Here is a 23,211-nt window from a genome sequence, read left to right as displayed (position 1 = left end):
TTGCTACTACCATTGCCCACAATAAAACATTAAAACAACTTTACATTGATAACAATAACATTGGCTGCTCAGGAGCAGTGAGTTTTGCAAGTATCCTAACAAATAATTCTTCAATGCAAGTGCTACACATTTGTAGCAATGCTATTGGAGAAAATGGAGCAGTTGCATTTGCAAAACATATTGCTGATAACAAAACACTAATGGAACTACACATTAATAATAATGACATTGGGCCATTGGGAGCCACAGCAATAGCTGATGCTTTAGCGAGTAATGCAACTTTAGAAATACTGTACATGAACCACAATAGTATAGGCCGAGATGGAGCTAAAGCATTGGCTGCAGCCATTGAATGCAACAAATCTGTTAAGGAATTATCCCTCAGTTTTGATAGAACAATGGACGTAGAAGCTGCATTGATGATAGTAAGCAGCATGTACCATAACAGTGCTATTACTGGACTAGACATTTACAGTAATTTGTACTCTACGAGTGAAGTAAGAGAAGTGGTAAACAAAGTAAATTATTCAAGACGAGAAATGAATATTCAAGAGTTGTTCTTTTGTGAAGATGGTTTTTAACTCAGAAATAATTTTATAGACTTCTCAACTTAACACATTGTATGTACAACACATTTTGTTGAACACAAGTGTTTTTTTTTTAATTTTCGGTCATACTGGTTTCACCCTACTGTTTGTAAGAGCAGTTTGGCTGTAAAAATGGATTGTCCAGCCATGCACTGAGTGTGTACACACTGGTGTGGTTAATATGGTTACTCCTGAAAGTGTTTATATTTTATTTTTAGCATACTGATTTAGAGTGTATATACTTATATACGTAATTATGTAGACTGTCAGCAATTTTCATTTGATAACAATGAAACTACTGAGACTGTGCTTTGTTTACAACATTAGTTACATGAAAAAGGCAGTGAAATTTAAATCAACTAAATTTTATTGGTATCACAATATTTAACTCCATTATTTTTGAGAATCACTTAACATACACAGAGAAATATCCAACACTTATTGCATAACCATCCACTTCTTCTAAATACAGTAATTATATTTTTAGTTAGCTACTTTTTGTGAAAAGTTAAGATCAGTTACATGGATGCATCACATATACACCTGATCTATTCTTTTTCAGGGATTTCAATATTAATTTTGATTCCTTACTGCAACAGTTAAAAGGCACTATAAGCTGCTGATTTCACTACTGTGCTTTACTGAGTACTACTTACATGATTGTTGATAATGACATTACATATTCACAGCAATCTCTGGCATTATTCTCTGCATGGCAATTTTAGCACCCACCTTCCACCATAGGCCATAGCTGTACCAATTACAACTTGAATAATAGAAAGAGTCAACAACTTGAAAAAATTATAATCTTGATTGGTGATGTCAAATGTTGGGAAAATGCTTGGTTAATACAAGATACACATAGGTCAGGACTCAAGTCATAAACTCTACTTCAATAGTATAATGTACCCTCATTACAGCTTGTTTTGACATGCAATAACGTACTATATGGTTGTTTTACACATAATTATGATAGTTGATATCAACAAATTAAAGAAATTTCTGGAATTGAAAACAACAGGGATGCTGTGATTATGCTGGTATAATAGGTATGTGAGGAAAAATTATGATATATAGCATTTTGAAGAGTGTTAAACAGTAAGAAAATCTACAATTTGTGTAAGTCTATCCAAAAAAATCTAGAGCAGCATTACTCTAACAGTCATGCTAGCGGTCACACAGAATAAATCTGAAGTGAAATACTCTAATATAGCCACCAGCTAAATGAATAATTTCGTGCAAAAAGAATTTGTGATAAAAATTTTCAGGTAAAAATATTTTCATATGATTTACATGAATGACTGCTGTATTAGTACATTTATTTATTAAACAGGTACAGAAAGGCAATTGCCTATGTTATTACCTGTTCATTACACTTTTGTTATACATTAGTGTGTAAATTGTGTGTGCATGGTGCTTATCCAGTAATTGTTTAAAGTGATTTACAGAAGCAGCACTAACAACTTCCACAGGAAGATTATTTCCCCAAGAGTTAATCACATGTTGGCTAAAAGCATGTTGACAAATGTCCCTGGTACATGTTGGTTTATTTAACTTGAAAGGATGACCTCCTGTAGGTAAACTTGAAAAGGAGAAAAATAAAGAGTAGTCAAGATTCACATATTTTTTTATTACATTAAAATCCTGAATCACAATATCTTCTGTAGATCAATAATTTGAGCCGAGCCAATTGCTCTTCATAGGGAAAATGACCAATGCAGTAGTTCCATCTTATGTAAATCTTTTATGTATATAAGAAATTTTTGTATAAATTTGGATACAAAATTATTGCAACAAAAAAGATTTAGTTTGCCATACATTAGTCCCAACAGTAGGAATGCATGCAATCAATCCCAATTAAGACACATGGTTTGTGTTTGTATATAGTTGCACTGTAAAGCAGCCAATTATGCTTTTTTATAAAAAATATAACTTCCAAAATCAAGATTATAATATTATATGCTTGAGAGGTGACTGTTTTATTAGAGTATATCAGCATTATAATTTTTCTGACTGCAAGGTTAGTATAAGTGATTAAGTATCTCAGTCTTATACCTGCAGATACAAAATGCATATACATTTTACTACTGTGTAATCGTTTACATGTTTTTGCATACGTGCGTGTACATACAAAATGTTTTCTTGATACAAAAAGTTAACAATGTGTAGAGTGTTCATGTTCTGTTGTATTTTGGCACACAATGCACATTTTATTAACAATATGGCATAATGCTTGATGTATTTTATTCTTGAAATTATGCCGACATAATTGATACAAACCTAGGCAGTAGAATTTAAATTCATTATATCAATATTTTTATATGTAAATTAACAGCGTAAAACATTATTACTGGTTTAATTATGCTATAGTCATTCAATATAATATAATAGCTCACTAAAGTATCAATAGAAATGTACTCTATTCTTGTCAAATTTACTCAAGTCTCTGGTCATGATAGTTGCAAAATAACTGTGATTTCTACGAAGCAGGATAGTAATAGTTTTGTTGTACTTTAAGCTGCCTATGATTTCCATGGCTATTCTTTGATCTATTGTATAATCATAACTCAGTGATAGAGTCTTTAAAGTTTTATTTTTGGGGATAACTGTAGCAAATGCTGTGACTCCTTCTGGACCTTTACCATTCTGATTCATGTACAGTTTTTCTAATGAGGTGTTATTTTCTAAGCAATTTGCAATGGTTCTAGCTCCTGAGGGTCCAATGTTATTACGACTAATGAAAAGTTCCTTTAAAGTGTTTGTAGCTATTAATGAGGCAATATAGTTGGCTCCATCCTGACCAATATCATTCTCATCCACATTTAGCAACTCCAATAAGGAATTCTTTGTTACAGAAGGTACAAGTGTCTTAAACCCAGAAAGTCCAATGTTAGTATTATTTATGTAAAGTTTCTTTAGCGTACTGCTGTTGGCAATGATTGAAATAACTGCACTGATTCCATCTTCACCAATAGCATTATTACCCACACGTAATTCTACTAATGAAGTGTTCTTTATCAGTGCATCCTTTAATGCTACACATCCAGAAGGTCCAATGTTGTTATTATTAATGTTTAGCACTTTCAGCGTGCCTGTTTTGGCAATTCCTTTTGAGAGTAATGTTACTCCATCATTGCCAAGTCCATTGTAACTAATGTCCAACTCCTCCAAAAAAGTGATCATGCCAGATATGAGTTCTATGTCTGGAATTTTGCAATTGATATCTTCCAAATGTAATACTTTGACTGTCCTCGTAAAGAGCATGTTCTTGACCATAGTAATTTCATTTCTGCTTAGTACAAGATGAAGTGTCTGAAGAGCTAAACTGCCAATGATTTGTGATGATGCTCCTGTAAGGCTATTGTTCCTGAGATCAACTGTTCTGATTTTAAGGTTCCATGCTTTCATTCCCTGGTAGAGTATGTGAATACCATGATCACCAACGTGACAGCCACATAAATTTAATTCTGCCCATTCCTTGCACCTAAAGTTTGATAGGAAGAATCCTAAATAGGCTAAATGATGTGGGAGGAGTCTACATTCATTGAGATCAACATAGCCATCAAATGATTCAGCAACTACTTCACTTAATTTTTCATCTGCTTCTTGGAAACATCGATATAAGTAGAGAGCCAGCAGTGGTGTCAACTTGTGCATATGTGACATCCATTCATGTTTTACCGATGTCAATTTATGTTCTGTCATAGAAGTGTATTTGTTTAAGAGTGATAGAGATGAGACTGATTGTAAATATTGCCTTAGGTTATATAAACTTAGACGAGACCATTTGTTATTTGAAAGTAAAATAGACAAAAAAGTTAGCATGATATTTGGAACTTTGTGATTGTACTGTTCACCAACTATGCCACAATACATGATCCACATGTTGGACAGGTTACTGCTTGTAATATCAGTAGTAAAAAATGATTCATTCAAAAGAGTGTAAATTTCATCATCCGATAGACTGGACAAGTATTTAGCTGCAAAATATTTTTGCATGCCAAAGTTAAGAAATAAAGAAAATATCACCTTTACCAGTCCCATTGGGATCAATGGCTTGTAATAGTCCAAAACAACTTGGATCATCCTTACAGATAGGAAACAGTTCCTCAATTGCAAAGACTGTTCTGCCATACAATAGAGCCTCATATGCTAATTTCTCTAAATGCTGAAGTACTTTACAAATTGTCTCTTTAAGAAGTTCTTCCTGCTTTGAAATATCAGCAATTCGCTTGGGCGTGTTCTCAGGTACATCTTTTAACTTCGCTGCATCAAATTTTATCCCTGACTTATCAAAAACTAATTGTCGCACAACCTTATGGACCATCTCTTGAGATAAATACTTAAATCTACTGCAAATAGAAGTAGTGTGTGTTTTCCTTGGCTTATTAATATAATTTACTATTACACATACGATATAATTTGCATACATTTCAGATGTAGTTGATGGCAGGTCATTTGATTGGCACTTACAGATGAACACCATCATTGACATTATTGCAGGATTGTGACACATGACATTAATGTGTGAATATTGTTGAAGATGTTTTTGTAAATTTTTAAGAGTATCAGTATAATATTTTAAGGCATCCATAGCATATTGATTAATGCTGGACTGCTTGAATCCAAAAATTTCAATTATTTTGTCAAAATCATTATGAATGTTAGCTGAAACAGTCAGTTCTGATTTTGGAAATATTACAGAAGTTTTTTTCTTAGCAGTAGAGATGTTAGGGTTCGAAGGAGATTTTTGCATAGCATTACTGTAGAGTGAAGCTTGTCGATTTTGTGTGAAATCATATACTACTTCATTGAGATTCATAAGTACTGGTACTTCATCTTTGTCACTCTTGAAGTAACCCAAAGCATGTGGCCGTGATGTCAACACAATTGTAGCTAAAGGTAATACCTTGCCTTTGATTAATGCTGTAAAGAAATACCTAGACTGTACTCTATTACTCATTTCATCAAATCCATCAAGGATGAAGGTGATGTCAGCTCCTCTCTGTGCTTTGACAAAACTACATACTTGTTTAACTATACTGGTTGACTTTGCAAAATGTTCAATCAGTTGCTGCAATGTAGTAATCTTCTGTACATTAGGGTTTCCCAGCAACAGTAAAAGTACTAACTTGTTAGAAGTAAGCATTAGACCCTCAGCCCATTTAAAACAAATCTCTTTAACAAGAGTTGTTTTTCCGACTCCAGGATATCCTTCAATTAGAACAGTTGTAGGGTTTTTACCTGATACTGGATCAAAAATTTGTTCAATATTTCGATCCTTTTCATACAGGTGAATTGGTTGTTTAGCCATGTCATGGCTTTGGTGTGTTCTATAAGCTAGTGCTTCTGCAGGATATAAATTTGCTTTAAAAGGAGGCCAAAATTCCAACTCCCTTTCATGCTTCATGTGGTAGTATCTTGCCTTTACATCTCCAGTAAACCATATCATCAAGTCATCTATATGCAAAAGCAATATATTTACACTACACATTATACCATGGACATGAGTGCGTGTATCAGGCAATGAATGAGTGCCTGTGGTATAATCAGTATGTGCCTCACCACTACAAGTGGGTCATTTGTATTTATACTATGTTTTGTGGATTGCGATAGTGGATAACATTGTAAGAAAATGACAAGACATTACTGAGGATTCATATGTACATATGCATAACAACGCAAAGCTTGATTGTGGTTTATGTGGTAAGCAAATAAGCACAGGACATCACAGCGCAATTTGACTACAATATTTTTAAATGTAGCTAAGTATTTGCTACAATAGCCATACATGTCCATGAACAAGTCATAGTCAAACATGAATATGGAATATGCTTTCATTACCAATGGCTCAATCTATTAAGTGCTACATTATGTGACATTGAGCTAAGTGTTTATCTTTATCAAAACACTGTTTACATGCAGTACCCTGTATAGTAGGGATCATGGAGGTTTGCATTTTCTCACAAAAACGTGTTGACCAGAAACCAGCTTTACATTGTCTTCATAGTGCCTTGGCAGTATTGGTTAGGTATAATATCCTAACCAAATGCAAAAGTCTTCAGTGTGATTCGAAGCACTCCGCTTCCATCAAATTGAAATGAAATTTGAAATATAGATATTCAGTGAAATTTTCAGCTCACTGATTTTTAATTACTAATGCCTTCACACATGCAGCATAGAGGAGGTACGGGGGTAGAATCAAGCTGCTTACTTAGACTAGGGTTGAGCCAATTATGCTTTTGAGCAGTGCTAAAAAAACCAGCCTATTATGCTCAAAATTATGCTCTCAAAATCAAAATTATGCTCAAGAGCTGACTGTTTTATTAGAGTATATCTGCATTTCCTGATTACTGTATTAGAATAAGTGACTGCTCTATTAGAGTATCTTGACCTTTTTTCCATAAAGTGTGAATAATCAGTCACGAAAATAGTAAAAATAATAACACTGCAAGGTTTTTGATATGAAATGCAGTAATAATGTACAGTGTGTTCATGTTGTGCAGTGTGTTCATGTTGTGCAGTATTGTTGGTGCGCGCATTGTGCACTTTAATTAAAATTCTTGAAAATTGTCCTATTATGCTGGCATAATGCTTGATGCTTTTACTAGCCTATTATGCTCAAAGTTATGCCGGCATAATTGGTGCAAGCCTAACTTAGACTGTAGAAGGCTAATGACAAGTCCTGTTTTATTCTTATGTGACACACAAAGTCATTCACAAATTGACACTTTTGAACTGTGAAATACCGTATAAGCAGAAATTTTGGCGAGCAGAATATTTGGTATTTGTTTAATAATTTGTATTTGGTGAGAGTTTAATTTGACAAAATGCAATGTGGAGCCCCGCATGCTCATGGTAGCAAATTGTATTGCTGTCTTCTCGTTTACAAAGATGTTTGTATGTTTACTTTGTTGGCTTGCATACTGGAGAGAGTTTCATGTGAGATGGAGAATCCATGACAGTGTAGCAAAAGGAAACGAAGTGATTGGGAACATTCTCCATGCCAATAGCTAGTTACGATCCGGTCCAGATGCATGTTTCTCGAGGTGTATCTTCCTCAAGCGGTATATATCTTTGTTCGGCGAAATAGTATAGGACCTGTGATATTCATACAGTTAATTGTAGAATTTTTTGGAGTACATTGATCTAGATACACCACCTTGTCTCTTGCTAGATATTTTGCCTGTTCAATTGGTTAAAATATCAGAAACACTAATTTAATTTGGCAATTTTGTGAGTGTCTGCCAATTCATCAATTTTAATTCCACATCAAAATTTCTGCTCATATGGTAGTCAGTAGTAAGTATATAAACCTTTAAAAGGTTGCTAGCAGCTTATTAGAAGGGTTTCAAGTCATGTACAATAATGAAAGTTTTCCAAAGCAACTGTAAAGTCTCTGTGAGAATATTGTAAGATTGGTTTCTATACATTCTTTTGTGGGAACATACAAACTTCCATAATTCCTTCTATACAGTACTGTTGTGCTGTATGATATAGGCTAGGGTAATAGGTCACTCACCAGAGGAAGTTGGATGCACAATAAGTGCCACCTAAATAATTTTGCCTTTCATCGTTTTACTTTGTATTTCACATACCCTCAATCAGGGGCGGAGAACAGTACTCAAAAGTGGGGGGCAAGTCATGTGGGTTGGCAGTAAGTTACAAAGTGTTTAAAATCATTAACTGTACCTTAGTGTGTTTTGCACTCTAGCATGCAAAGTGTGCCAATACTAAGGGGTCTGGAGGCATGCCCCCACAGGAAAATTTTGAGAGAGCATTTTCAGTGGAACATGTGTACTTGAATAGAATACTGCTATGCAATGACTATCATTGAGACATTGTACAATTAGATACATCAGTAAATGAAGGCATTTTAGATAGACTCATGCTGTTGATTATATACATATAGATATAAGGGTTGTAGTGAAGACATATTGAATTAATTGCATATAGCAGGGCAAATTTATAATAATTCCGCTGAATGTTCTATTAGAGTAGTTAGGTGACTGCTCTATTAGAGTATATCGATCTCGTGCACTCCCAGTACTGATTCATGCAGTGTTCCATTCTTACATAACCTTTAGCACAAATCCCAGTACATAAAGGCAAAGTAAGTTGGCTAATGACTAAAGTAGTTGCTTTACTTTGGCAACTGGGCATTGGAAAAGTGAGGAGGCACTGCCCCTCCACTTGTAAAAGTGGGGGGGGGGCAGTTGCCTCCTCTGCCCCCCTATTTCTCTGCCCCTGCCCTCAATAGTCATAATACAAACTGAAAATGATGGGATTTGTCAGACATTTCACATAAGCTTCAAGACAATGTACTTCTTCCTGTAAAAATGCTTGAGTTTTAGATGGGTGCAGTTAACAATTTGTGGTTTACAACTTCACAAAACTTGTCATGTGTGTATTCTGTAAACGGAGCAATGATGTTTCACAGCATTAGGCCACTTCAATTGGTAATTAAGATTTTGGTTCTTTGTAATTCAGTTAGATGTGGGTGATCGAAAACTAGTAACAAAGCAATGATGAAATGACTGTTCAATTAGATTATTTCCATGATTTATTGACTGAGTATTATATGCTTTACAGTTCAGAAAGGGATGCAGGTGATGGATCAGAAACATAATTACCATGATGCTATACTGAGATTGACGAATGTATAATTTTTCACAATCTTTTTTGTAAATGGTTGTAATAACGCTGAAAGTGTGTCTGACCTCCTCTGATCACTCACCACTGGCTAATAAACATGGATAACTTGATCCCATGATATTGCTAACAAAATAGAAACTCTTGCAAGGAATATTATGAATATACTGTACATGCATGCACAATCATACCTTGTGAAGCAGTTATTGGTGACAAATAAGTATCCATAAATTCTATTGAAATGATGTCAAAATTTGCCAGTTTACTTATGTTCTTTTGGTATTCACCATAAGCAAAATGTATTAACTTTCTTGGGATCAACCAATGATTCTCCACACATCCTTCAGTGATTTGCAGTAGTGTGATTGCTGAATTGTTTATGCCAAAAATTTCTCCCACACACAGCTTGTGATCTTGAATATCTTTAACAGTGATTTCATGAATTGGTTTGTTATATTTTTCTTTTACTTGAGAGAAAAACTCTTCATTGATTTTGAAATCAGGCAGTTTAACTTCAGATAAAATATCAACAAGCTTTTTACTATACATGACAGCTTTGTAATGTTCAACTAGTTGCGTGGCTTGTTCATCTAAAGCTGCTATTTTTTCCATCACTTGAATGTTAATCCAGCTCCAGTGGGAGGGATGCTGAGCCAAAGTGAAAAATAATTCTGTTACTGATTTTGCTGTGATCATTTTTTGCTTAAGATCTTCGGGATATCCAATACCCAATTTAGTGTTGGCATTTGTAAAACAAGCAAAACATATCCTAAAAACATTGACTTTTCCCTCTAATAGATCAAGCAGTTTACAACTGACACGAGTTGACTTTTCCCTCTAATAGATCAAGCAGTTTACAACTGACACGAGTAAAAGCAGTCTCTGCAGGTACTAATATCCAATCCTTCAAGTATGTTTTGTTGAACTGTTAGCATGAAACACAAAGTTTATACATAAAAATATTGTTAGATTTTTGAATCAATACATGGTGCTTGTAGAGTATTTCAAGTTTAATTCTTAAAGTATTTAACTATAGAGAGGACTGTTAAATATGGTATACATGTATAAAGTGTATCTACATATTAACCTGTATAACATTCCTAACACTAATATACACTACACTTGAAAATAATGCAGTGATGTATGCAAAGTAAAATTTCAGAAAATCAGCTGTGTGTAGTTGATTCACTAATATGCCTCACCAATTCTCTTACTGCCAACAGCTGTACTCCTGGACTCCATTGTAGTAGCATCTACATATACAACATAATTTGGTTTATTTATTTGGTTAAATTACAATTGACTACAATATTAGTATATTTGAAACAATTAAGCTACTGTCTAGGTACGTACCTGCATGCCTTTAACTAGCAGTCCAAAATCACTCAATATTATTTGTAGTTGTATCCACTGACACAGCTACATACAGCATTTGTCAGTTCCTTTTGGCTGGGTATCAGCTCACTTTGTCTAGGCATCAGAAAATGTTTTGTCATGGTAGTCATGCATGGAAATTAACACTGTCTACCAACACCATGGCTCAAGAGAGAAAGAATCATGCATTATTAATGATGAGAAAAGCCAACTCTTGCAGCTGATTTATATTAACATAAGCACTGCATGTGCTCTATCAGTGTTCCATTGATAATCAGATCGGTATCGAAACGGAGGCAATATTGGGCATTTTGGTATTGATTGGTATCGGATATTTAGGTATTCCAATACTGATTAATAGTCACTTGTGCCGATCATCATCATTACTATCATCATAAAAGCTATGCTAGCAAAACTTGGGCTTTAATAGGTTGGAAATAGTGTTGAGCATTAGAATGTGCAGGAATTGCTTTGTTAAACATTGAGCAACTGCTACTTGCTATGTTTGCATGGAAAAGATCAAACTACTCTAAGAGAACAACAGTCACTGCACAATAAAAATATTCTAATAGAGCAGTCACACATAGCTAACTGGAGAGGTGTGTAAATTGTATGACAATTATCGATATCTGAATTGGTGAACATTTACTGCTAGATAATCAGCATCGGATTGGTAGGTATTTTTCTATATAGGTGGAACCCTATCACGTATGCTACTGAGGGATATAGTGTCCAGTAGATCACACTAGATATGCCTGTCCAATGAATGACTCATGATTTGTTTCAAGAAAACACATTGAAGCTATAGTGATGATTCTCTGCATACAAATCTGATAGCATGTACTTATACCTGAGACTGCATTCATTAATGGAAAGCAATCAGTGTCTGAATTTACTCTGATACAACATGTCATGAAAGAAGTGTATAAAATGCTTTAGTATGGTACTTTAAGGCCCACGGCTATGTGGAAGAGCTCATCTGTCCACAAATAAATTGTAATAATACCCTAGTAATCATATCAGTACAGTAGTATTACATACTAGGGACCACGGAAGTTCGGGTTTTTCTGGCCGAAAATATCACCCAAAACACAGCTTCACAATTTCTACCTGGTTAGGTATAACTATCTACCTGGTTAGGTATAACCAAGCCCAAAAGTGCCTTCAGTATGATCCTAATAAGTAGCTACAAATTAAAAAAGATTATTCAATGGGACTGACTAATTAATTATCTGCCTGCTTGATGCCTTCAGACAAGCGTACATGTAACTCGATAATGGCTAAGGCTACGGGCTTGATTTCTTTACTGTTCGACATCACTTCATCCCGAGATGTGCCTTTTGCCATACTGCATTATGTAAAATGCACATATCATGGGCATTCTACATAATGTAGCTTTGTCCTCCTTTGTGTCCCATTACTTTTAACAGGCAGGCTAAGGTGTCGATTCATGGTAGCATGATGCATGGCTTCCCATTTGTAAACAGCAATCGGCTATATTTTCTGAGGTGACTGGATTGATTGCAAAGGTACTTCTAATACTGTTCTTTATTTGTAACACTGTGTAACAGGCTGAAAATAGGTGAAAGCGAAGCGTAATGGCCACTTCACTTTCGAGTCAGTAATTGACAGGCGGGGAGCACAAATCATCTGTATTTTTCGTGGTGACTGGATTGATTGCAGAGGTGCTTCTCCTACTGTTCTTTGTTTGTAGCACTGTGTAACAGGCTGAAAGCAAAGCAGAATGGCCAGTTCACTTTCGAGTCAATAATTGATAGCTGGGGAACTCATACAGGTGAAATCATTAACTGTGGCACTATTCTTTCTTTTGATGTGGTATGTGCGGGTTCACCAGTCATAGCAATGTTACAAAAAGGCAACCAAACAAGTATAAGGAAAAATTAGGAATTTTAAGTTCGATTAGGGATCACAGAAAGGGAAACAAGGGTGGTTGCCTACATCTGCAGGTACACTAGTGAATATTTAATCTGAAATTTAGTCATGAGTAGAGACTGAATTAGGGATTATATGTTCACTAGTATATCTGCATGTGTAGGCAACCTCCCTTGTTTCCCTTTTTTTTCTATGATTTCTAATCAAACTTAAAATTCCAAATTTTTCCTTATACTTGTAGTAATTGGATCAAACTGAATTAGTTTGCAACCATAACAGGAAACCAAAATAAATTAATTTGAGGGTTAGACACAAATTACTTTATGAAAGACAATATATTTTGAGCATATCAAATTTATACCAACACAAAAGAGCATGACATAGAAATACTATATAAATGTTATGCACCAGTAAACCTCAATAAACCTATTCTGAGGCTATAGACAAACTAGTGATCCTAATCTCTATGATTACAATCCACTATTCACACCTCATGGCGTGGCAGATAACATGTCATTTGTATCTTAGGTGGAATTCTTTATTAGAACAGATGAATGCAAGATAAGTGTAATTAGCTCATGAGCTTTTTTCTTGAGAGCATAAATCACTGGATATTCATGATTTTCTTTCAAGTGTCAGGAGTAAACATTTGAAATGCAAGCAACGAGTGGTGAGTACAATGCTGTCTTTTAACAGTAATGTATGTCATGCAATCAATGTAAGCGCATACATATCAAAACTGATTTCAAGGCTTCTTTAAAGGCTATATTATATACTATCCTTTGAAGAAGCCTTGAAATCATGAATACTCTTTGAAGAAGCGGATGAATAGTCTTTGAAGAAGCCTTGAATCAGTTTCAATATGTATGCGCTTGCACTGACTGATATATGTGTAAATATGCTACATTTGTGCAGTGGTGGGTAGGATGTATTGTACGTCATACAATCAGTGCAAGCAAGCACATCAACATTGAAACTACCTGTAACCTGAAACATAACATGATGCAATCAATAAGGTCATGTTGAAAATGGTTCTACATTATCATGCATGCATGCTGGGGGTCACCAAATAGAAGTTTCAAAGATGGTTTCAACAATGGGAACATTCAGAGTACCTATTTGACTGCTGGATGTTTCATTCATTATCTGTGTATAGTAAACCTGTGTCTCTATCAAGGCTCCTGTGGTCCCTTGTCTGTTATTCCCATTTCCTGTACTACAAGCAGAAGTGAAAACATTTGTTAAATTGAGGTAATTTTTAAAAATGTTGTATATACAACCATTTATTGAATACTAAGTATATAACAAAATATTTGTGAAACTCTCATACACATTGCGATCCCTCAATAGAGTTCTTTCATCTCCATTACAACCGTTAACATCCAGCATATTTATGAGCAACCAACAGTGATTGTGGCTTGTTTATATGTATCAAGTTGTGTGTGTTTTAGGCTGTTGTTTAGTTACAAGGAGAATCAATTCTTGAGGTTGTAAAACTGCTGAAAACCCATTGAATGACAATTTCGAAGATGTCTGGGCGATTCCTGAGCTCATTGGACCATTCCATGTCCATGGCGATTTCGAGGCCATGAACTGTTCTCACATGACTCCATATTCATAAAAACTTTAGTTAGTTAGCAACACTCATACTCTATTCATTTATGATAGTAACCTTGTCCAGAACTGCTCGGTGTGCTTTTGCTGACTCGATTTGTATGAGCTTGTCGAGGCATGCAAGCCGTGTTCAACCGGACCCAGGAAAAGCAGGAGGAGCAGTTATGGACTAAGGTACTGTCATAAATAAATAGGACACGAGTGTTGCTAACTAACTGTGGAGTTTCTACAAGCATGAACTCGTGTGAGAGCAGTCCATGGCCTTGAAATCGCCATGAATGTGGTGGACTAGTCCGATGAGTTCAGGAATCACCAAGACATCTTTGAAATTGTCGATCAGTGGATTTTCAGCAGTTTTACAACCTCAAGAATTGATTCTACTTGTAACTAGGGATGGGCAATTATTCGGTTATCATGATAATCATGATTATTTTGTTGGCAATCATTAATATCGTCTAACTTTGGTTAATTAGTGATAATCCAAATTGGCGATCATCGTGTAATAATCGAGGAATTTTTAATAGTAACAAGTGCACAGAAAATTTCAGTAAAACATAACAAGTGCATATTAAATCACAGTAAAACAATAAGAAGTGATCCCTACTGTGTATTTCCATTATGGTATCTTGCGCACAGTAGGGATATAGCACCTCTTATTGTTTTACTGTGATTTAATATCATGCGCTATATACTCCAGCTTGTTACAATACTTTTTTGATGTGCTATGGTCCCTACTCTTTGACTAGTTGAAATTTCCTGTATACTTGTTTGTTAGCTTTTTGTAAATAATTATTATGATTCGTGAACCGCATCTGAAATGCCAATTTTTGTCTGAAAAGTTTATTTTATTTTTTAAATACAAAAATGGGAAAAAACAAAATACAGCTACAATGCAAACTACTCTACAACTAAACTACAAACACAATTACAACAGGGGTTTGGGGAAAGGAAAATCAGAGTCCTCACACTGCAAACTCCAGTAACGTAAAATATATCACTTTGACACCTCAGATCAAAGGAAATCACAGGGTTATATATCACATATTTACCTGACCACAGGGCAATATCTAGATATTGCCCTGTGGTTAGGGAAATATCATGATATAGCCCTGACCACAACTGCCTTTGATGCTGAGGCAGCTACAAAGCATCAGTTCCCTTTGATTATTTATATAGAGATGCTTAAAGTTTTGCATTGTGGGTTTGAATTAGAGCTGCTTAAAGTTTTGCATTGTGGGTTTGAATTAAACATGTTGATTTAGTCAGGGGCATTGTTGTGAAGTAAAAAGAAATGATTGAGTCAGCATTGCATAGTTCAGTTACTAAGCATCACTAAATAATCATTTTTGCAATGTGGGGATTGTTTTTCTACGGAGTACATTTCAACTGCACGAAAAGATGCCTCAAACATTCACAACCTATATGTCTAAGTGATTATTTTAGCACCTTAGGTTACTTTATTTATCCACAAAGTGGTTATTTGGTTTAAAACGGTATCACTACAACCAGTGAAACCCACAATCATTTCTTTTTTGTGCCCACAATTTAAACCCACAATCGATTTTTGCAAACCTTTGTATAAAAGTAATGTGGTGAATGCAGGTTTGTCTTCCTTCACCTATTAGGTGAGCATGCCAGAGTGGTATATATTACTTATACCATGGCCACTCTGGATTTGCCTGATATATATGCCCACGCCCTCGGGCCTGCGGCCCTCGGGCTTGGGCATATATATCAGGCAAATCCCTTGTGGCCATGGTATAACTATTAAATAATCATACGGGCATTGTTCGCCCATAAAGAAACTGAAAGTAGTTGTAACAAATGTTTATGAAAAGTGAAGTATCCATATGCTATGAAAAGCAAAGTTGTCTGAAAACTTAAGTATCCATTACACTTCATTGTCAGCTATGTTCAACCTGTTATGTGGCATTTAAAATCAAGAACTGTTCAAAAAGTACCTCTGCAATGACCGCATACCAAAGTGCTGTACGCCCCGGTTGTATCAATTATCTCAAAAGTGAAGTATCCACTACGCTTCGTTGTCGGCTATGTTCAACCCATTACACAGCAGTACAAATCAAGAACTGATTGAAAAGTACCTTAGCTATCAAAATAGCCACTATGACAACACGCAATCCATTACAAAGGGAAGCCATTATGTGCTACTGCCACTTTTTGCTTTCAGCAAAGATGAATGGGACACAAAGGAGGACACTGGTAAGTCCATGAACAATGCATTGTACATACTGCAGTATGACAAAAGGCACCTGTCAGGCCGAAGCAACGTCGAACAGTGAAAAAATCAAGCTCATAGCCTTAGCCGTTGTTGAGTTACACTTGTCTGAAGGCATCAGTCACCAGAAAATTCCATAAAACAATTTGTTAAAATTCTGTAGCAACTTGTTAAAAGTGTTTCAGGTCAATCTGAATGCTTGTTTGGGCTTACTTTTACCTAACCAATACTGCCTCTTCGTAGTCAGGGGAAATAGAGGCTGTTTTTTTGGGCAATATTATTTCGTGGGTCCCACCTACTCCTTTGTGGTCCCTACTATACAGTACTACTGTAGTGTATGATTATCATTTACCTTAAATATTTTGTCATTTAGTTGAATATTTTAGTGTTTTTTTATTAGTGGTTAAGGGTGCTAGCGCCTTTTTGAAGCCACACAAATGCTGTTGTTTTTACCTTTGATACAGGCAAAAAGGAAGCTACAGGAATCTAAACTACTACTTCGAAGATTGACCTAACTTTCTACTATACAGAGACCAAAGTATAAGATTGTACCTTGTTTCATTCACGCGCTATAGTCCCTCAAAGTTAACCCATACATTTTTCTTATTCCGAGATACTGGCTGCTTGCACAGGCATCAAATTCGCTGTGAAGATTCTTCAACAAACTTGTGGAAACTTAGCGCAGGGATTTGTCTTTGCACTTCTTCTTTCTTGAGTTATAAAACAGAGAGTGAGTGCCCGCGAGCGAACTTCAACTTCCGGGCCTTGTAACTTCATGCTGGATCACAACAATTATAATTCCATGCGCTAAAAGTTTGCAAATTTATCACTCATGGTCCACCAAAAGTTTGGTAGAGATCCGACTATCGTGTATTCCAGAATATCGCCTTTTACAATGCAGTGTAGAACATGCGCACGCCGACCAGTTATTACAACAAATTCCACAAAACCACAAATGCCAACTTATCAAATAACAAGTTATAAATGAAGTTCTGAAGAAAATAAAAGCTCTTGTTCCTTTTCTTTACACACTGGGACACCTTCCTGTTGCTTGTGGAGTCGTCAAGTCTGCTCTTCGATAGGTAACGCCTCGTAACGCACAGCCAGTGTCTTGTTATGTGTGATAAATCCAGCTGGAACATCGTCACTACCTAAGAACAGGTGTACAATACAAATATAACTTACCAGCGTACACTATCACTCGAGAAAACTCAGGAAGAACGTGTGTTGGCTACAAATCAGCTTGTATCTCGGCTTGTTCGCACGTATCTTCAACACTAGCACTAACTTTCAGGCTAATTCACTCTACTGTCACTGTTGGACACCCAGACGATCATTTTCTTGATGGTTTTCAAATGAAACAGGCTGTTTCTTGGCCAATTCCTTTGGCGCAAAACACGGCCGTCTAACACGGATACTTTGGGTATGCGTAATATTGCCAATTATGATGTAATAGCCGCATGTGGTTATGTGGGTTGTCCCTTGAATGGCTTCAAAAACCCACTAGCACCCTTAAGTGGACAATAATCGTGATAATTGTGACAATGGCTTGTGACAATAATCGTATGGTAGAAATGTCAATACCGCCCATCCCTACTTGTAACTAAACACTTACAAACTCGTTTATTAGCCTAAAAGCACATAACCAATACACATACACAATCACTGCCGGTTGTTAATAAATATGATGAAAATTATGGTTGTCATGGAGATGAAAGAACTCTATACATGTATAGCTTTATATTCATGAGGAGGCTCGGGTGCCACCAGACTATGGTAGTTTATCTATAACTACTCTTGTTTAGCAATCAATTTGTAGTATACCTTGCTGCAACAGTGACTCAATCTTACTAGCAGCATCACTCAAGTTAACCCTCCTCAAGGCATCAATCAACTGATCCCAAGTAGCATTATCACACGTGTCTAACCATTTACTGAACATCTTCCTACAACAGTATTGTATGTCCTGTTTGTTGTTTTCTTCAATAATTTCCAACGATTTTTCATGTTCCGAGTTCAACAATTCTAGGCCGAGGCTGTACCAATTGATGGCAACTAACGGTATCACGTGACGATTTAGATTCTTCATTGCAGGGCGGGTACTACCTGTAGTAAAAAGGTATCAGTGTCACGTAGCCAGACCCTTTTCTTTCTTTTGTGTAGAAAGAAAAGACACGCGAGACCCACGCCCCACACAAAAGAGTCTGGCTACGCAAGACTAAAAAGGTATCTAAAGATCGAAACTACATACACCACTTACCAATTGGCAAGCTTGCCATCTTTAATTTGACTCAACCCTTTATATACAATAGTCTAGTGGTTTCGCCCTGTCAAGAACTAGTAACAATGATATGGTGTATCACGTGTATGTATGTCTCTTTTTAGTGCGCTTCATTAAGGGGGCATCTCCAAACTGATTTTGGTACGCTTAACGTCATAATGACGTTAAGGGGGAGGGGGGTTCAGCCCATGACGTTATTAATTTTTATTAAAGCAGCTATGGTCAGTGTAAACAGCTATAGAACCGAGAAAGTGACGTGATTAAACAGCTATACTGTGATTGTAATGCTCATTAGCGTGTTGCCCCTAGTGGGCTTTGCTAATTAACAATAATAATAATACTGTTTGTAGACTATGTTTTCAGGTGTGCTTCTATTGCCAATGCATTGTTTTCATAGTGTGACGTTAAGGAGGAGGGGGGGGGGGGGGGGAGGGGGGTCTGAAGTTAGCGTCATTATGACGTTAAGGCCACTCCAAATAAATTCTCTGTTTCCCGTCCACCGCCCGCATCTGGTTACTGTCAGCTCTAAATATTCTATTATTCCGTATTCTTCCATTATTTTCCGGTTATTCTTGCATACTGGCAGGCTCAGTAAAAGCCATCCTGAAACAGTGTCAGCAGTGCTATCAGTGAACTCTGCACAAACTTCATGTTTGTGCTATTTTTGCAACTTAAAGGTAAGAACAAGCTCTATAAGCATGCTTTTATGTAGCTGTTTATGGTTTTGCCAGGCAAATAATGGCTAGAAAAGCTGCCAACCTTATAATGAAATAATGGAAATGAACCGCCCGCCCGCATGCAAATGTGCCTGAGTCCAGGACGGGAAACAGAGAATTTATTTGGAGTGGCCTAAGCGTACCAAAATCAGTTTGGAGATGCCCCCTAATAGTGTGAACACGTGAAGTTGAAGTGATCAGCTGGCTTTCGAGTGGGTCGTCTGAATCGTTTCGAACCTCGCCGAGTTCAATAGTTACTTCAGCTACTATCTATCACACGCCCCCACACTATGGACGCGCTCTCGAAATGTAAACGCTCCATAGAGCAAGCCACCAATGTTCGACCACCATAGGTTCGGACGCGATTTTTCTTTAAACCCGCAAAGAAAATTTTTGCTTTTGCTATGCCTTTGGATAGGTCTAGGCCATAAACTCTTGCATGCAAAATTTCAGACCTACAGCTTTCTTAGTCTAGCTGCAGGAGCTGCAAAAGTGACCAGTCCGAATGTTCTCAATTCTCAGACAAAAATATGTATTATCGGTCGAGTGGCACTGCTCGTAATGCTTGAAGCTGATCAAGTTTTTCTGTACTTAATATGAAAGAGCAACTCTTATAGTACTCCCCAAATATATATAGATATTTGGTTTAGTCCTTATTGGCTGTGAATTACAAAGCCCCAAAGTAACCTCTGTCGTGCAATCTTAAATTCGGCCACATGTGAAGCTCGTGCAAATCAAATAGTTACCTATATCAAATTCAAAGCTATTTTTATGAACATTGAGAGCATCAGCTACCGTTCAGTAGTAAAAAGATACATGCACGATGACCGCACCTTGATTTTTTCACCATCAGTTGAGGTGTTGTCTTCACAGATTGAGGCAAGGAGAACAATTTTGGATACGCATCACCAGTCTATCATCAACTCCCGTGATGCTCTGCTACCTGTGCTATCACCATCATTACATAGATCGATCATGTTATCTTCTGAAAAGGGCTCCTCTAGCTGGGTGGCTGCTCTACCTTTATCTGACCATGGTTTTTGTTTACACAAAGGTGCTTTTCGTGACGCCTTGTGTCTTTGATATGGCTGGCGACCACCACTGTTGCCTTCCAATTGTGTGTGTGGCAAGCTATTCTCTGTTGAGCATGCCCTTTGTTGTCCCTGTGGTGGTCTCCCTATAGTCCGTCATAACGAGCTTCGAGACATTACTGCTGGATTATTAACTGAGCTGTGTCATAGTGATGAAGTTGAACCATCCTTACAGCCACTCTCAGGAGAATCTTTTCAGTATAGATCAGCTAATGTTGAGGATGAAGCCCGTCTTGATGTTGTGGCCAATGGTTTTTGGGAACGCGGTCAGAAGGCATACTTTGATGTAAAGGTGTTTAATCCTTTTGCTCCCAAACACTGTTCAGTGTCTTTACCCCAGTATTACAGGCGTGCGGAGCTAGAGAAGAAGAGGAAATATGTGACTGAATTTGACAAAACCCGGCTTCGACGCACAAAACTTCGTTAGGAGATATGGCGATTTTAAGTAATCATTGTGTAATAACTTCCCAGTGCCTACAGCTGTGCAAACAAAATTTGCACCAAGTATGCATCTATTTACTAGCTATCACTGAGTGGGTGTATACATTTCTGATACCCAAAATTAGCCCTGTTTTGGGCAGCTTTTCTCGAGTGGGTAATAATATCACAGGTGATAGTAATAGGGTGGGAGGGTAGGGGTGGATGGTGGTCTTAATATACGGGTATAAAATGGAGTAAGAAGACGATTGGAATCCAGAGGCCAAGTTTGGGCTCTCCATGGCTCTCAAATCACTCCAAATTGACCGAGAACACTATTGGTGAGCTCTCTGTGAAGTCCCAGCTCACTACACACCATTATCACAAAGCCATGGCCATTCAATGGCGCCAATCTCCCACTCGTGGCTTTGACAGGGTCGGAAGAAAGCTGCCACAGAAACCAGACTTGCCAGTCCTGAAGGAAGTACAGTGTGGAATGTGATAGTGTATTAGGCCAGCAATCCATTTCTGGTAAAAACGTAAGTTTGATTTTGTGTGTGTGGAAGCCTTGTTATGTGAAATCCGGTCACATATGAAGAAAGGATCCGTGAGGTGGAGCATGGGACATTCTCTCCCTTAGTGTTTTCATGTACTGGAGGCATGGGACCCCTGTCCACAGTAGTGTACAAGAGAATAGCCACTCTGCTGTCAGAAAAAAATGGACAGTCTTACAGCATGACCCTGCACTGGTTAAGATGTAAACTGAGTTTTTCACTACTTCGTGCAGCCATCACTTGTTTGAGAGGTTCTAGATCTTCCTACCATCGCTTTAGCTTTAAAGAGTCTGCAGCTATTTACCTTGTTTGTGCAGAGGGTAGGATTAGCTCATTTGACTGACTATCTTTTGTTAAGTAATAGTTATAACTATTCTATATAATACTAATACATAGTCTATGAGAAAAAAATTTTTTTTCCCGAGTAGCTACATTGCATTTAGGCTTCTCTGACAGTAGCAGCCTAGCTACTGCACCCAGCACACATATACACAATCCAAATCCACTTAAATGGGGTTTTGACTATCCCCTGTCTTGAAAATGTCAAAAGTTTCTCTTCAAAATGTCCAGGACATTAGCCAGATCGAAATACTCTAATAGAGCAGTCAATTTCTCTAATATAACGATCAGCAAATTTATTATCACATGTAATCAGGTTTTAAGTGTTGTAATCAACGAAATTCACATTTATTGAAGTGAATATTCCTGAGCGTGACCCTCAGATTTTCTGACTGCTCCAATTGTAAAATAGGTGACTGTTCTATTAGAGTGTTTTTATCTGGCTAATGTCCTGGACATTTTGGAGAGAAACTTTTGATATTTTTAAGACAGAGGTTAGTCAAACCCCATTTAAATGGATTTGAGTTCTGTATATGATTGCTGGGTGCAGTAGCTAGGCTGTTATTGCAAGAGAAGCTTAAATACAATGTAGCTATTCGGGCAAAAATCCAGGTGCGGTCATCGTGCATGTATCTATTTACTATAGAACGGTAGTTGATGCTCTCAATGTTCATAAAATAGCTTCGATATAGATAACTATTTGATTTGCACGAGCTTCACATGTGGCCGAATTTAAGATTGCACGACAGAGGTTACTTTGGAGCTTTGTAATTCACAGCCAATAAGGATTAAGCCAAATATCTGCATATATTTGGAGAGTATAAGAGTTGCTCTTTCATATCAAGCACAGAAAGACTTGATCAGCTTCAAGCATTACGACCCGTGCCACTCGACCGATAATACATATTTTTGTCCGAGAATTGAGAACATTCGGACAGGTCATTTTTGCAGCTCCTGCAGCCAGACTAAGAAAGCTGTAGGTCTGAAATTTTGCATGCAAGAGTTTATGGCCTAGACCTCTCCGAAGGCATAGCAAGAACAGAAATTTTCTTTGCAGGTTTAAAGAAAAATCACGTCCGAACCTATGGTGGTCGAACATTGATGGCTTACTCTATAAGGCCCGAAGGCCATGCCTTGCACTAGTCTGGCGCGGCCGCCCCTTCGAAGGGGCGGCTGCGCCAGACTAGCCTTGCACAAGGAGCAAGGTGCATCACGTCTCCCTACTGTTCTTGTCCAGGTATCTTCCAAATTTCCATATTGGTCGTCCAGCCCGCTTATTTTGCATCATGCATCCATAGTCTCAGTACCCAGTGTTGCATGCCGGCGTTCAGGAATAGCTATCATGGCATTTCCTCTAGATCTGCTACTTCTCAGGCTTGTTCTCAGGGGCTGGGGTGGTAGACTAGTCCACACGATCTAACATCATCGTCTGGCGGCGCCATGCAGACTAGTAACAT

The 23,211-nt window shown here is 37.2% G+C and overlaps 3 protein-coding genes across 3 annotated transcripts; all 3 read right to left on the bottom strand.

Annotated features, from left to right (window-relative positions):
• Nucleotides 1-2,990: 2,990 nt before the first annotated feature.
• Nucleotides 2,991-4,253, bottom strand: LOC136237734 (NLR family CARD domain-containing protein 3-like). Its single transcript, XM_066027948.1, has one exon. The coding sequence runs from the start codon at nt 4,251-4,253 to the stop codon at nt 2,991-2,993; it is 1,263 nt and encodes a 420-aa protein (XP_065884020.1).
• A 340-nt stretch (nt 4,254-4,593) lies between these two features.
• On the bottom strand, nt 4,594-10,000 carry LOC136239513 (uncharacterized). Its single transcript, XM_066030253.1, has 2 exons — nt 9,431-10,000; nt 4,594-6,047 (listed from the first exon to the last, which is right to left on the bottom strand). The coding sequence occupies exons 1-2, from the start codon at nt 9,933-9,935 to the stop codon at nt 4,594-4,596; spliced, it is 1,959 nt and encodes a 652-aa protein (XP_065886325.1). The 5' UTR covers nt 9,936-10,000.
• Nucleotides 10,001-10,077: 77 nt separating this feature from the next.
• Nucleotides 10,078-18,726, bottom strand: LOC136238039 (uncharacterized). Its single transcript, XM_066028347.1, has 4 exons — nt 18,617-18,726; nt 18,181-18,462; nt 10,442-10,492; nt 10,078-10,164 (listed from the first exon to the last, which is right to left on the bottom strand). Exons 1-4 carry the CDS (start codon nt 18,633-18,635, stop codon nt 10,094-10,096), a joined length of 423 nt encoding a protein of 140 aa, XP_065884419.1. The 5' UTR covers nt 18,636-18,726; the 3' UTR covers nt 10,078-10,093.
• Between the last annotated feature and the right edge of the window lie 4,485 nt (nt 18,727-23,211).

The sequence above is a fragment of the Dysidea avara genome, chromosome 11 (genome assembly GCF_963678975.1).
Source record: "Dysidea avara chromosome 11, odDysAvar1.4, whole genome shotgun sequence".
In the NCBI taxonomy this organism is placed as follows: domain Eukaryota; kingdom Metazoa; phylum Porifera; class Demospongiae; order Dictyoceratida; family Dysideidae; genus Dysidea; species Dysidea avara.
This window is presented reverse-complemented; position numbering and strand designations above follow the sequence as displayed.

Coding starts and splice junctions, on each gene's coding strand:
- LOC136237734 (XM_066027948.1), bottom strand. CDS start 4,253: ATGTCACATATGCACAAGTTGACACCACTGCTGGCTCTCTACTTATAT.
- LOC136239513 (XM_066030253.1), bottom strand. CDS start 9,935: ATGATCACAGCAAAATCAGTAACAGAATTATTTTTCACTTTGGCTCAG. Junction 6,048..9,430: donor ACCAATAACTGCTTCACAAG/GTATGATTGTGC, acceptor TTTTGCATATAG/ATGACTTGATGATATGGTTT.
- LOC136238039 (XM_066028347.1), bottom strand. Junction 10,493..18,180: donor TGAGTCACTGTTGCAGCAAG/GTATACTACAAA, acceptor TTGTATATGTAG/ATGCTACTACAATGGAGTCC. Junction 10,165..10,441: donor TGTTGGCAGTAAGAGAATTG/GTGAGGCATATT, acceptor TCATGCTAACAG/TTCAACAAAACATACTTGAA.